Genomic DNA, 12,272 nt, shown 5'->3' with positions numbered 1-12,272 from the left:
GTTAAAGGGAATAACATTATTTATCTATCATTTAATTATGTGATATGTATTTATTCTATTCTGTGGAACAATGCAAAACGAAGGAGATAGAAGTTGCTCTCGCTACATTTATACATTTCCAGGAAAAAGTTTACTTTTACGTTAAATGTTTAAGTAAGAGACCTTGTAATGCTTAAAGCGACCTTGACCTTGAAAAGGCTCTATAAAAATAAAACGTCTTCTTCTTAAGTACAATTACATATTCAAACTTTTTATGACAATATGTTGACTTCTCCTTCAGTAAAAATGTTACACAGTATCCATACTTAAACTTAAGCCTCATTTCTTTGTACTTTTTGTTCACTTCAGGTAACAGCTATTGAATGACAGTAAAGTTGACGCTATTGTAATTCTAGCGGACAGTGATAATGCTGGAACCAAATGAATATCAATGGCACTGTAGGCGCGCCGAACCTGACGTCATTGTGACGCTGCTCCAATCAGAGACCCGGAATGAAGACGCGCTCCAGTTGCTGGGTGTAAAGTGAATGACGATGCGTGCTGCGTGTTGTTTGTAGTCGTCTGATATCTTTGAGTACAGCGAAGATTTCAAGAGCAGCGGCACAGAAGAGTGACTGGACAACTTTGAAGACAAGGTAAGCATTGTTTTCTTTTTGTTCGAGTTTAAAGTTATATTAATTTTATAGCTCAACGTACAAGAAATGCATAAATTGCTCAACACGTCATGTATTGTCTTAAAACCAGTGCAAAACAGACGTAAAACAGCAAGTTTATATTGAATAATAACATTTAAGAATGTTCTATGTATGTTTATATCAGAAGTACGTTTAACTATATGGATATAGTCAGGGGCGCCGCTAAAGGAAATTCTAAGGGCCCATGCCCTTTAGGGGCCCCCAGAGTCCTGCTTTGGTGTGGTAGGGGGGGGGGCCCAACCACATATTTTGTCATAGGGCCCAAAATTGCGAGCGGCGCCCCTGGATATAGTAACTGTAAACGCAACAGGAGGACACAGATTAACTCTAAACCTGTAACTCTTGCATGATGCAGAATACTCTGACTTGATGACACATCTGGATCAGTGAAGTGCCTCTGTTTTTCTGCTGGACTGAACATTGACATTCTGAAGTTGCTCTGTAACCCATTACATATTTTTGAGTCAAGGTGTGGTATGAATTTGCATTTATCTTATTTTTATGTGTTTGGCATGTATTATTAAGTTAAATTAGTTGTGTGCAGATGTACTCTTTTCTATTTTACTAGATATGCACATGTATGTCTACACAGGTGTGTGTATAATATGCAATGACAAGTAATGTCTGATATTATAAAAAAAAAAAAGGAGAAAAGGGGGAATATTGTATTTTAAGACACATGTTGCAAGTTCTTACATTTCCTTTTATTACTATTATTTTTCCCCCCATAAATCAGCTATTAGTAAACGACTCCACCATGAGTGCCCAAATGGAGGCAGACGTCCGCACTATATCTCCTGAGATGCCTGCCATGTTTGATGGCATGAAGCTGGCTGCTGTTGCCACGGTGTTGTATGTAATAGTGCGGAGCCTGAACCTGAAGTGTCCCACGGCGGCCCCTGACATCACCTGTCAAGATACCCCTCTGAATCAATACCTGCTCAAGTCTTGCCCCATCCTAACTAAAGAGTGAGTGCTGCTGCCAAAGAGGCTTTTTTTGTCATCTTTTTGCAGTCTTCTCACACATGGAATCTTTTTTAGATGGCTTCAGAAGGAAACACAATGCATTAAGGCAGGGGTGAAAACTTTTTTAATTTAAATATCAGGTTAAACTTAACTTATTTTATCTTCTGGGAAACATGTAAGTATCTTCTATAGCTGCTGATGGGCAGTACAAAAAATATTTATTTATTTATTCAAAATAAGAAAAATGTACACATCTTCATGTTCAAAAGTTTTCACCCCTGGCTCTTAATGCATTGTGTTTCCTTCTGGAGCATCAGTGAGCATTTGGACCTTCTGTAATAGTTGCATATGAGTCCCTCAGTTGTCCTCAGTGTGAAACGATGGATCTCACAATCATACAGTCATTGTTGGAAAGGGTTCAAATACACAAAAATGCTAAAAAACCAAAGAAGTTGTGGGACCTGAAGGATTTTTCTGAAGAACAGCAGGCAGTTTAACTGTTCAGGACAAACAGGGGACTCATGAACAACTATCACTAAACAAAAAAAAACACAGATGTGGATCATTCAAGTAACAACACAGTTCTTGTGGATTTCTTATTTAGGTCAGTACTAAATAAAAAAGAACATGCATTTTGTATGATCCCTCTTATTTTGGTCAAATTATTAACATTTTGCAGATTCTGCAAGGTGTATGTAAACTTTTGACCTCAACTGTATTTAGTTAAATAAAAATGTATTTGTAAAAAATAAAATATTTAATTTTCAGGTACATCCCTCCTTTGTTATGGGGAAAGAGTGGACATCTCCAGACTGCTCTTTATGGAAAAATGGGAAGAGTAAAGTCCCCTAAACCTTGTGGTCTGCGTATGTACCTACCCATGCCAGACGGAGCCACTGCAACCTTTGACCTGTTTGAGCCACAAGGCGTCCACAGTACAGGAGGTGAGCTTTTTGGGAAAAAAGAAACCAAAAAGAAAAGAAAAAAAAAGAAACCCCAAAAAGAAAATCTTTATCTAAAAATATATCATATGGTTTAAAATGAATGGTATACTATGCCCAAATAATCTTAATATGGTCCATTTTTGCATTTTTAGATCTTGACAGTTTGTCATAATTATCCGCTTAAGGTGTTTATGATTAAGACGATTCCTCTGGAGAGGTAAAGGTGTTGCTCATACTTTAATTAGAGTTGATCTATCTCTGTTCATCACAGATGACATCACCATGGTGATCTGTCCTGGGATCGGTAACCATAGTGAGAAGCATTATATACGGACCTTTGTGAATTATTCACAGAAACAAGGCTACAGGTGCGCCGTTCTCAACCATCTTGGAGCACTACCAAACATTGAGCTGACTTCCCCGAGGATGTTCACCTACGGTAAGCCACGTGTGGGAAGCCTGCTGGTTTGTTATGAAACAAGTATGCTTGTGAAAAACAACCAGAAGGTTGGTCACAATATCTTTATAATAAAATGAGAGTTTTTTGTTATATATAATATATACAAACACACACACACACACACACACACACACACACACACACACACACACACACTTGTATATTAGTGCTGTCAGACAGATTAATCACAATTAATCACATACAAAATAAAAGTCTGTGTTTACATAATATACAGTTGAAGTAAAAAATTTACAAACACCTTGCAGAATCTGCAGAATCTTTTATTTGACCAAAATAAGAGGGATCATACAACATGCATGTTATTTTTTATTCAGCACTGACCTGAATAAGATATTTCACATAACAGATGTTTGCATATAGTCCACAAGAGAAAATAATAGTTGAATAAAAATTACCCTGTTCAAAGGTTTACATACACTTGATTCTTAATACTGTGTTGTTACCTGAATGATCCACAGCTGTGTTTTTTCATTAGTGATAGTAGTTCATGAGTCCCTTGTTTGTCCTGAACAGTTAAACCGCCTGCTGTTCTTTAAAAAAATCCTTCAGTTCCCACAAATTCCTTGGTTTTTCAGCATTTTGTGTATTTAAACCCTTTCCAACAATGAGATCCATCTTTTCACACTGAGGACAACTGAGGGACTCATATATCAACTATTACAGAAGATTCAAACGCTCACTGATGCTTCAGAAGGAAACACGAAGCATTAAGAGCCAGGGGTGTAAACTTTTGAACAGAATGAAGATGTGGACATTTTTTTTATTTTGCTTAAGTATCACATTTTTTTATTTAGTACTGCCCTTCAGAAGCTACTGAAGACACATGTTTTCCTGAAGACAAAATAAGTTAAATTTACCCTGATCTTCAAACTCAAAAAGTTTACACCCCTGGCTCTTAATTCATGGGGTTTCCTTCTGGAGCATAAGTAAGTGTTTGAACCTTCTGTAATAATAGTTGCATATGATTTTTATGTACTTTGGTCAGTCTTGAACTTGAGTCCCTCAGTGCGAAAAGATGGATCTCAAAATCATACAGTCATTGTTGGAAAGGGTTCAAATACACAAAAATGGTGAAAAACCAAAGAATTTGTGGGACATGAAGGGCAGTTCAACTGTTCAGGACAAACAAGGGACTCATGAACAACTATCACTAGACGAAAAAAAAACTGGATTATTCAGGTACTATGCAAACCATATGTAAACGTATGTAATATTTAATCATTTAATATAACTGTTTAATATAACACTGTGTCAAAGGTTGTACCTGGGAGTTTTCAGCCATGGTGGGCTACATCAAACGCACATTCCCACAAACTCAGCTTATTGTGGTGGGCTTCAGTTTGGGAGGAAACATCGCCTGCAAGTACCTGGGTGAGAATCCAGCCAATCAGGAACGAGTGCTGTGCTGCGTCAGCGTCTGCCAGGGATATAGTGCTCTAAGGTGAGAAACTATATATGTATATATTTTTTAAAGATTTAATTTTGGCATTTTTGCCTTTTATTATGATAGTTAAGTATTGGCAGGAAGTGAAGTGGGAGAGAGAGATTGGGGAAGGGATTGGAAAAAGTTTGGGACTCAAACTCAGGTGCGGCCAAAGTGCAATGGCGCTTCAAAATATTTTTAACTTCCAGATTAAAAATTTCCTGATAATTTACTCACCCCCATATCGAAGATGTTTGTGTTTTTCTTTCTTCAGTCAGAAAGAAATTAAGGTTTTTGAGGAAAACATTTCTCCATATAGTGGACTTGAGTAGTGACCAACCAATAAGTGTCTTATCTATTGAAACAATAGGTCATTTCGCAAAATGACAGATCGTTTTGCTAGATAAGACCTTTATTCCTTGGCTAGGATCGTGTAGAGCCTTTTAAAGCTGCATTAAAATGGCAATTTGAACCTTCAACCTGTTGATCCCCATAAAAGAAAAACACAAACATCTTCGATATGGGGGTGAGTAAATTATCAGGAAATTTTTATTCTGGAAGTGAACCTTTAAAGGCAGACCTACTCTGGTTTCAATGGTTTGTTTTAAAAACATTTTTTGCTAATTGAAAGTGTTTTCACATCCTGATAGCTATAATTTAAGTTTTCTAAATGTATTTATATGTATTTATATAATCTGTGGAAGGTGTAGGACCATAAAATGTTTGTCCAATCACATCCCTCAGTCTGAGGACTAGGATAGAATATTTTGACTACTTGGTTTTCTGTTTATTTGTTTGTCTTCAGGGCTCAGGAGACATTTTTACAGTGGGATCAGTGCAGAAGGCTGTACAACTTTCTCATGGCAGACAACATGAAAAAAATAATTCTGTCTCACAAGTTAGTATCCTTATTTTTCTGACTTATATGATTCTGGTTGGTCAGTCAGGGCATTCTGGGGTCAAATATTTTTGTATAATGGCCACTAAACTGTATGACTGACAACCAGTGACAACCATTTCTTAATATTCTTATACAGTGTCTTGCGAAATTATTCATACCCCTTCATCTTTTTCACATTTTGTTATGTTGCTGCCTTATGTTAAACTACTTTAAATTACTTTTTTTCCCACATCAATCTACACTCCCTACTCCATAATGGCAAAGCGAAAAATAGGTTTTTATCATTTGTGCAAATTTATTAAAAATAAAAAACTGAAAAGATCCTGTTGCATAAGTATTCATACCCTTTTCTGGGACACTCAAAATTTAGCTCAGGAGCATTCATATTGCTTCTAGATGTTACTACACTTCGAGCGGAGTTAAACTGCGACAAATTCATTTGAATGAGTATGATTTAGAAAGGCACACACCTCTCAGAAAAGGTCTAACAGCTGAAAATGCATATCAGAGCAAAAACCAAGTCCTGAGGTCAAGATAACTGCCTGTAGAGCTCAGTGACAGACTTGCGTTAAGGCAATGATCTGGGGAAGAGTTCAGGAAAAAATCTGCTGCATTGAAGGTTCACAGAAGCATGTAGCCTCCATTATCCATAATGGAAGAGGATTGGAACAACTAGGACTCTAGAAAATGTCTGCCAGCCCCCATCCAAGCTGACAGAGCTTGAGAGGTGAAAAGGTGAGGCAAAGAATGGCAGATAATTGCCAAATGCAGATGTGCAAAGCTTGTCACATCATACCTAAAAAGACTTGAGGCTGTAAAGGTGCTTCAGCTATGTACTGAGTTAAGGGAATGAATACTTATTTCAGTGTTTTATTTTTATTAAATGTGTAAAATTGGCAAATCTGTTTTTTGCTTTGTCATTATTATGGTGTATGGAGTGTAAATTGATGTGGGGAAAAACTCATTTAAAGCAGTTTAACATGACGCTGCAACAAAACAAAATGTGAAAAAATGAAGGGGTATGAATACTTTTGCAAGGCACTGTACATCCCATATTTACTGATTTTGTGAAACTGAGTCAAGTAAATCTGTCCTGTAGGGGAAGTTTATTTGGTATGAGCTCTAGCAAAATGGAGCCGGCTGACCTCAGCCGTCTGTTTACAGCCACTTCAATCATGCAGATTGATGACAACATTATGAGGTACCTTAAAAGCTTTTATTCGACAATTCAGACTGCATCTTATGTTCCCATAATGATTCTTTTCCAAATGTATGTCTCTATTAGGAAGTTTCATGGACACAACTCCCTGAAGGAGTACTATGAGAAGGAAAGCTGTGTGCATTATGTTCACAATGTAAGTAATATTGTTGAAAGCGAGTTATATCAAGTCACATTTTTTTGAAATCCTTAATCTTACATGTCTCTTATATCAGATCAGCGTTCCTCTCCTCTTGATGAACTCCTCAGATGATCCATTAGTCCACCAGTCACTCCTGACGATACCTCGCACACTAGCAGGTATTTTTTATAAATATCAAATTTTTTCCGTTTGTATCCATCTTTAGCAAGAAGAGTTGATGGATGTGTCAAGTGGCTTTTAACAAGCAAAGAAAGAAGCCATTAAACATAAAGGACTGACAAAGGAGTGTAAAAAAACGTCAAAAGTCTTTGACGCGTATTGCCTAATAGTGCTTTTAGGCGTCCATTAAGACTCTCAGCACTCCTGTGTGTCTAAGATTCTGCATTGGACACCTGTGCTGAATTTTTCAGGGCCATCTGATCCTTCCCTCTGTGATTATTTATCAGATTACTGCCGTCAGCTTCTTCCTTCGGCCTCAGGTGAAAGATCCAACAACAAACAACTATTAACAAGCCTAGCTGCCTTGCACAAAGGAAATATGGGTCACCTAATCTTCAGCTCCTTCCCTTGAGCTTCTACAGAACTTTAAAGTTGATGCATTTTTAAAGAGGGCACAACAGAAGTCTTTGCAGCTTTGCATATAAATTTGATGGATTATTTAACATTCTGAGTATATGTCTAATTGATATTTAATGCTGGTAATTTATTATAATAATAAGGTGCATTTATAATAGGATTGAGAACCGATTCTTTTTCTGGTGAAGTTAAAAATAATATGTGACCCTGGACCACAAAACCAGTCTTAAGTCGCTGGGGTATATTTGTAGCAATAGCCAAAATACATGGTATGGGTCAAAATTATTGATTTTTTTATGCCAAAAATCATTAGGAAATTAAGTAAAAATCATGTTCCATGAAGATTTTTTGTAAGATTTCTACTATAAATATATCAAAATGTAATTTTTGATTAGTAATATGCATTGTTAAGAACTTAATTTGGACAACTTTAAAGGTGATTTTCTCAATATTTTGATTTTTTTGCACCCTCAGATTCCAGATTTTCAAATAGATGTATCTCAGCCAAATATTGTCCAATCCTAACAAACTATATATCAATAGAAAGCTTATTTATTGAGCTTTCATATGATGAATACATCTCAGTTTTGTAAAATTTAACCTAATGACTGGTTTTGTGGTCCAGGGTCACATATAGGGCGATGCGAACTGAATACCGTAGTAGCACCACAATCTTAATCTACAGCGTAAACGATGTGCGGTCCAATTTTCAAATTAATGTCTCTCATGAACCTGCTTCTTTTTACTAAATCAAAAGCACATAGCGCAAACAGTGTAGTCAGATTACTGAGCAAATGCCACTCATTAATAATTTATTTTTAGTGAATTAAAAGCATATTTCGCAACTAGTGTAGTCAGTTCTTGAGCAAATTCCTCCCATAAGCTGACTCTTTCTTAGTGAATCAAAAGCATATTGCATGACCAATGTAGTCCGATGCCTCTTGTGAATCAGTTTATTTTAGTGGATCAAAACATTGCGCAACAAATTTGTTTGATTCATAATGATTCAGCAAAGTTTGATTCATAACGAATGCCTCTGAGTCGCTTCTTTTTAGTTAATCAAAAAAATCTTGTGCTACCAATGTAGTCTGATTCCTGAATGAATGCCTCTTGTGAACCGATTCTTTCTAGGGAATCAAAAGCATCAATCAAAGCAATCAAAGGTATAATGGACAACCAGTGTAGTCTGATTTCTGAACGAATGCCTCTTGTGAGTCACTTCTTTTTAGTGAATCAAAAGTATCTTGTGAAAATCAATGTAGTCTGATTCCTAAATGAATGCCTTTTGTAAGGTGATTCTTTTTAGCTCTTTTTAATGTAGTCTGGTTTCTGAACGAATGCCTCTCATGAATCACTTCTTTTTAATGAATCAAAAGGATCTTAAAGATATTGTCGATTCCTCACCATATGACTCTTGTGAATCAGTTCCTTTTAGTGGATCAAAGCATGTTGTGCAACAAATGTAGTTTGATTTTTAACGAATGCCTCTTGTGAGTTGGTTCATTTTAGTGAATCAAAGATATAATGTGCAACCAGTGTAGTCTGATTTTTGAATGAATTTCTCTTGTGAGTCGCTTCTTTTTAGTGAATCAAAAGGATCTTGCACAACCAATGTAGTCTGATTCATAATGAATGCCACTTATGAATCGGTTCTTTTTAGTGAACCAAAAGCATATTGTGAAACCAATGTAGTCTGATTTCTGAACGAATGCCTCTTGTGAGTCACTTCTTTTAGTGAATCAAAAGGATTTTGTGCAACCAATCTAGTCTGAGTCATAACAAATGCCTCTTATGAGCCAGTTATTTTTAGTGAATCAAAAACATATTGCACAACCAATGTAGTCTGAGTAAACACAAATACTTCTCATGAGTTGCTTCTAACCAAATCTAGCCTGATTTCTGAACGAATGCCTCTTTGTGAGTCACTTTTTTTTGTGAAGGTATAATGCACAGCAAGTGCAGTCTGATTCATATATGAATGCCTCTCGTGAGACAATTCTTTCTAGTGAATCAAAGATATAATGCGCAACCAGTGTAGTCTGATTTTTGAATGAATTTCTCTCATGAGCTGATGCTTTTTGGTGAATCGAAAGAATCTTGTGCAACCAGTGTAGTCTGATTTCTGAGTGAAAGCTTCTTCTGAGTCAGTTCTTCTTAGTAAATCAGAGAGATCTTGCGCAACTAATGTAGTCTGATTTCTAAATGAATGCCTCTTTTGAGTCACTTATTTTTAGTCAGTTCCTTTGAGTGTATTAAAGCATATTGCGCAACAACTGTAGTTTGATTCATAACTAATGCCTCTTGTGAGTTGGCTCATTTTAGTGAATCAAAAGAATCTTGCGCAACCAATGTAGTCTGGTTTCTGAACGAATGCCTCTCATGAATCGCTTCTTTTTAATGAATCAAAAGAATCTTGCACAACCAATGTAGTCTGGTTTCTGAACGAATGCCTCTCATGAATCGCTTCTTTTTAATGAATCAAAAGGATCTTAAAGATATTGCCGATTCCTCACCATATGACTCTTGTGAATCAGTTCCTTTTAGTGGATCAAAGCATGTTGTGCAACAAATGTAGTTTGATTTTTAACGAATGCCTCTTGTGTGTTGGTTCATTTTAGTGAATCAAAAGGATCTTGTGCAACCAATGTAGTCTGATTCATAATGAATGCCACTTATGAATCGGTTCTTTTTAGTGAATCAAAAGCATATTGTGAAACCAATGTAGTCTGATTCATAATGAATGCCTCTCATGAGTCACTTCATTTTAGTGAATCAAATGGATCTTGTGTAACCAATGTATTCTGATTTTAGATCAAATGCCTTTCGTGAGTCACTTCTTTTTAGTGAATCAAATGAATCTCGCGCAACCAGTGTAGTCTGGTTTCTAAACAAATGCCACTTGTGAGTCGCTTCTTTTTAGTGAATCAAAAGGATCTTGCACAACCAATGTTGTCTGATTCATAAAGAATGCGACTTATGAGTCACTTCTTTTTAGTGAATCAAATGAATCTTGCGCAACCAATGTAGTCTAATTTCAGATCAAATGCCTCTCATGAGTCACTTCTTTTTAGTGAATCAAAAGGATCTCACGCAACCAATCTAGTTTAAACCATAACAAATGCCTTTTGTGAGTCACTTCTTTTTAGTGAATCGACAGGATCTTGCGCAAGTCTGATTCATAACAAATGAGTCTCATGAATCGCTGATTTTTAGTGAATCAAATGGATTCCGCGCAACCAATGTAACCTGATTTCAGATCAAATGCCTCTCGGGTCGGTTCTTTTCAGTGAATCAAAAAGGTCTCGCGCAACCTATCTAGTCTGATTCATAACAAATGCCTTTTATGAGTTGATTCTTTTTAGTGATTTGACAGGATCTTGCGCAATCAGTGTAGTCTGATTTCTGAATGAATGCTTCTCACGAGTCAGTTCTTTTTATTGAATCTAAAGGATCTTGCAGAACCGATGTAGTCTGATTTCTGAACAAATGCCTCTTGTGAGTCACTTCTTTTTAGTGAATAAAAGGCATAATGTCCAACCAGTGTAGTCCGAATCCCAAACAAATGCCACTTGTGGCATTTCTTTTTACTAAATCAAAAGCATATTGTGCAACAAGTGCTCTCAGATTCATGAACATATGCTTATTGTCCAGTATCTGAAAGAATGACTTCATGAGTCAGTTTTTTTTTTTTTTGTCAAAAACTTGCAGTCCAATTCCTAAAATAATGACTCTTATGAGTCGGTTCTTTTTAGTAAATCAAAAACATACATCTAGAATGAATGGCTTCCTTTAAGAAGAACTTTTGATTTGTTCCTAAAATAAATCTGTATTGTTTCTCCACAGAAAAGAAGCAAAACGTGATCTTCGCACTGACACTACATGGAGGTCATCTCGGCTTCTTTGAAGGCGCTGTTCTCTTTCCTCAACCTCTTTCCTGGATGGACAAAGTCGTGGTCAGTTACGCCAACGCTATCTGCCAGTGGGAGAAACACAAGCCGCAGTGCCAGTAGGAAAAAAACAATGCTTTGTGCAACACTTTATGGTGTATGGTTTGCTCTGAGTTGAGGTTAGATGATGCTTTCTAAAGGTCTGACTCACCAGAGTTTACTCTGACCTTCAAGCAGGAATTTAAAAGAAAGCTCATATGGTAAAAAAATGACTCTTACCATAAGTTGTGACAGATGTCAATGGTGTATCACTACAAAGCCTGACAAACTGTGCAGAAGGATTCATAAATGTTTTTAAAAAGGTTAAGGTGAACCTTGTGGAAAAACATGGCAAGAGGAGATGGTAAAGAGGTTAAGACTAATAACTGTTGTAACGAACAATAAGCTCACCAGCTGTCATTTACATAGATTTGTTGTCAGCGTATCTCAAATAATAACTCATCAAATCGCCTTTGTGAGATGTAAAAATTTTGATCAGTTTGGAAATTGTTAATATTTAGTGATGAAAGTTCAGTAGAAGTTGAAAACTTGCACTTACATTGAAATGGTCCTCATTTTCTTTTCAAATCTTTCAGGCTGCCTTATGTTTTATTGAAACTTTATGCCATGGTACTTTTAATTTGTACCATTTTATTGCTGCTTCAGTGGCACAGTAAATTTATTTAATAAAATATTTAATCCTAATATGTTCATTTCTATTATTACTATTGTGTGGCTACTTTAATCATTTCGGTTTACGTTAATTATTATTTCAAAACATTAAAACATTGCAAACACCATATAAAATGAACAGAAAATAAAACAGCACTTACTATTTAGTTTGACCTGAGGCTGATGATCAATTTTGTCTAAAGGTTAAGTCTTTCACTGCCTTGTTTTGCTCTTTTTCAATTACTTTTTTGTACCCAACTTGTTCAAAATTACCATATTTTGTACAGCTTATTTTCTAAAAATAGATAGATGTAGCACTCAAGCACA

The 12,272-nt window shown here is 36.2% G+C and overlaps 1 protein-coding gene across 2 annotated transcripts; it reads left to right on the top strand.

Moving 5' to 3' along the window:
* Positions 1 to 514: 514 nt before the first annotated feature.
* Positions 515 to 12,183, top strand: abhd2b (abhydrolase domain containing 2, acylglycerol lipase b). Of its 2 annotated transcripts, none has more exons than XM_073832201.1 (11): positions 515 to 635; positions 1,051 to 1,164; positions 1,432 to 1,664; positions 2,430 to 2,605; positions 2,877 to 3,044; positions 4,344 to 4,527; positions 5,315 to 5,407; positions 6,510 to 6,611; positions 6,696 to 6,765; positions 6,845 to 6,929; positions 11,191 to 12,183. In XM_073832201.1, exons 3-11 carry the CDS (start codon positions 1,453 to 1,455, stop codon positions 11,355 to 11,357), a joined length of 1,257 nt encoding a protein of 418 aa, XP_073688302.1. In that variant the 5' UTR covers positions 515 to 635; positions 1,051 to 1,164; positions 1,432 to 1,452; the 3' UTR covers positions 11,358 to 12,183. The 2 variants fall into 2 exon arrangements, with proteins under 2 accessions (XP_073688302.1, XP_073688301.1); XM_073832200.1 differs by having other exon boundaries at positions 1,051 to 1,169.
* Positions 12,184 to 12,272: the final 89 nt, after the last annotated feature.

The sequence above is a fragment of the Garra rufa genome, chromosome 25 (assembly GCF_049309525.1).
Source record: "Garra rufa chromosome 25, GarRuf1.0, whole genome shotgun sequence".
Taxonomy (NCBI): Eukaryota; Metazoa; Chordata; class Actinopteri; order Cypriniformes; family Cyprinidae; genus Garra; species Garra rufa.
This window is presented reverse-complemented; position numbering and strand designations above follow the sequence as displayed.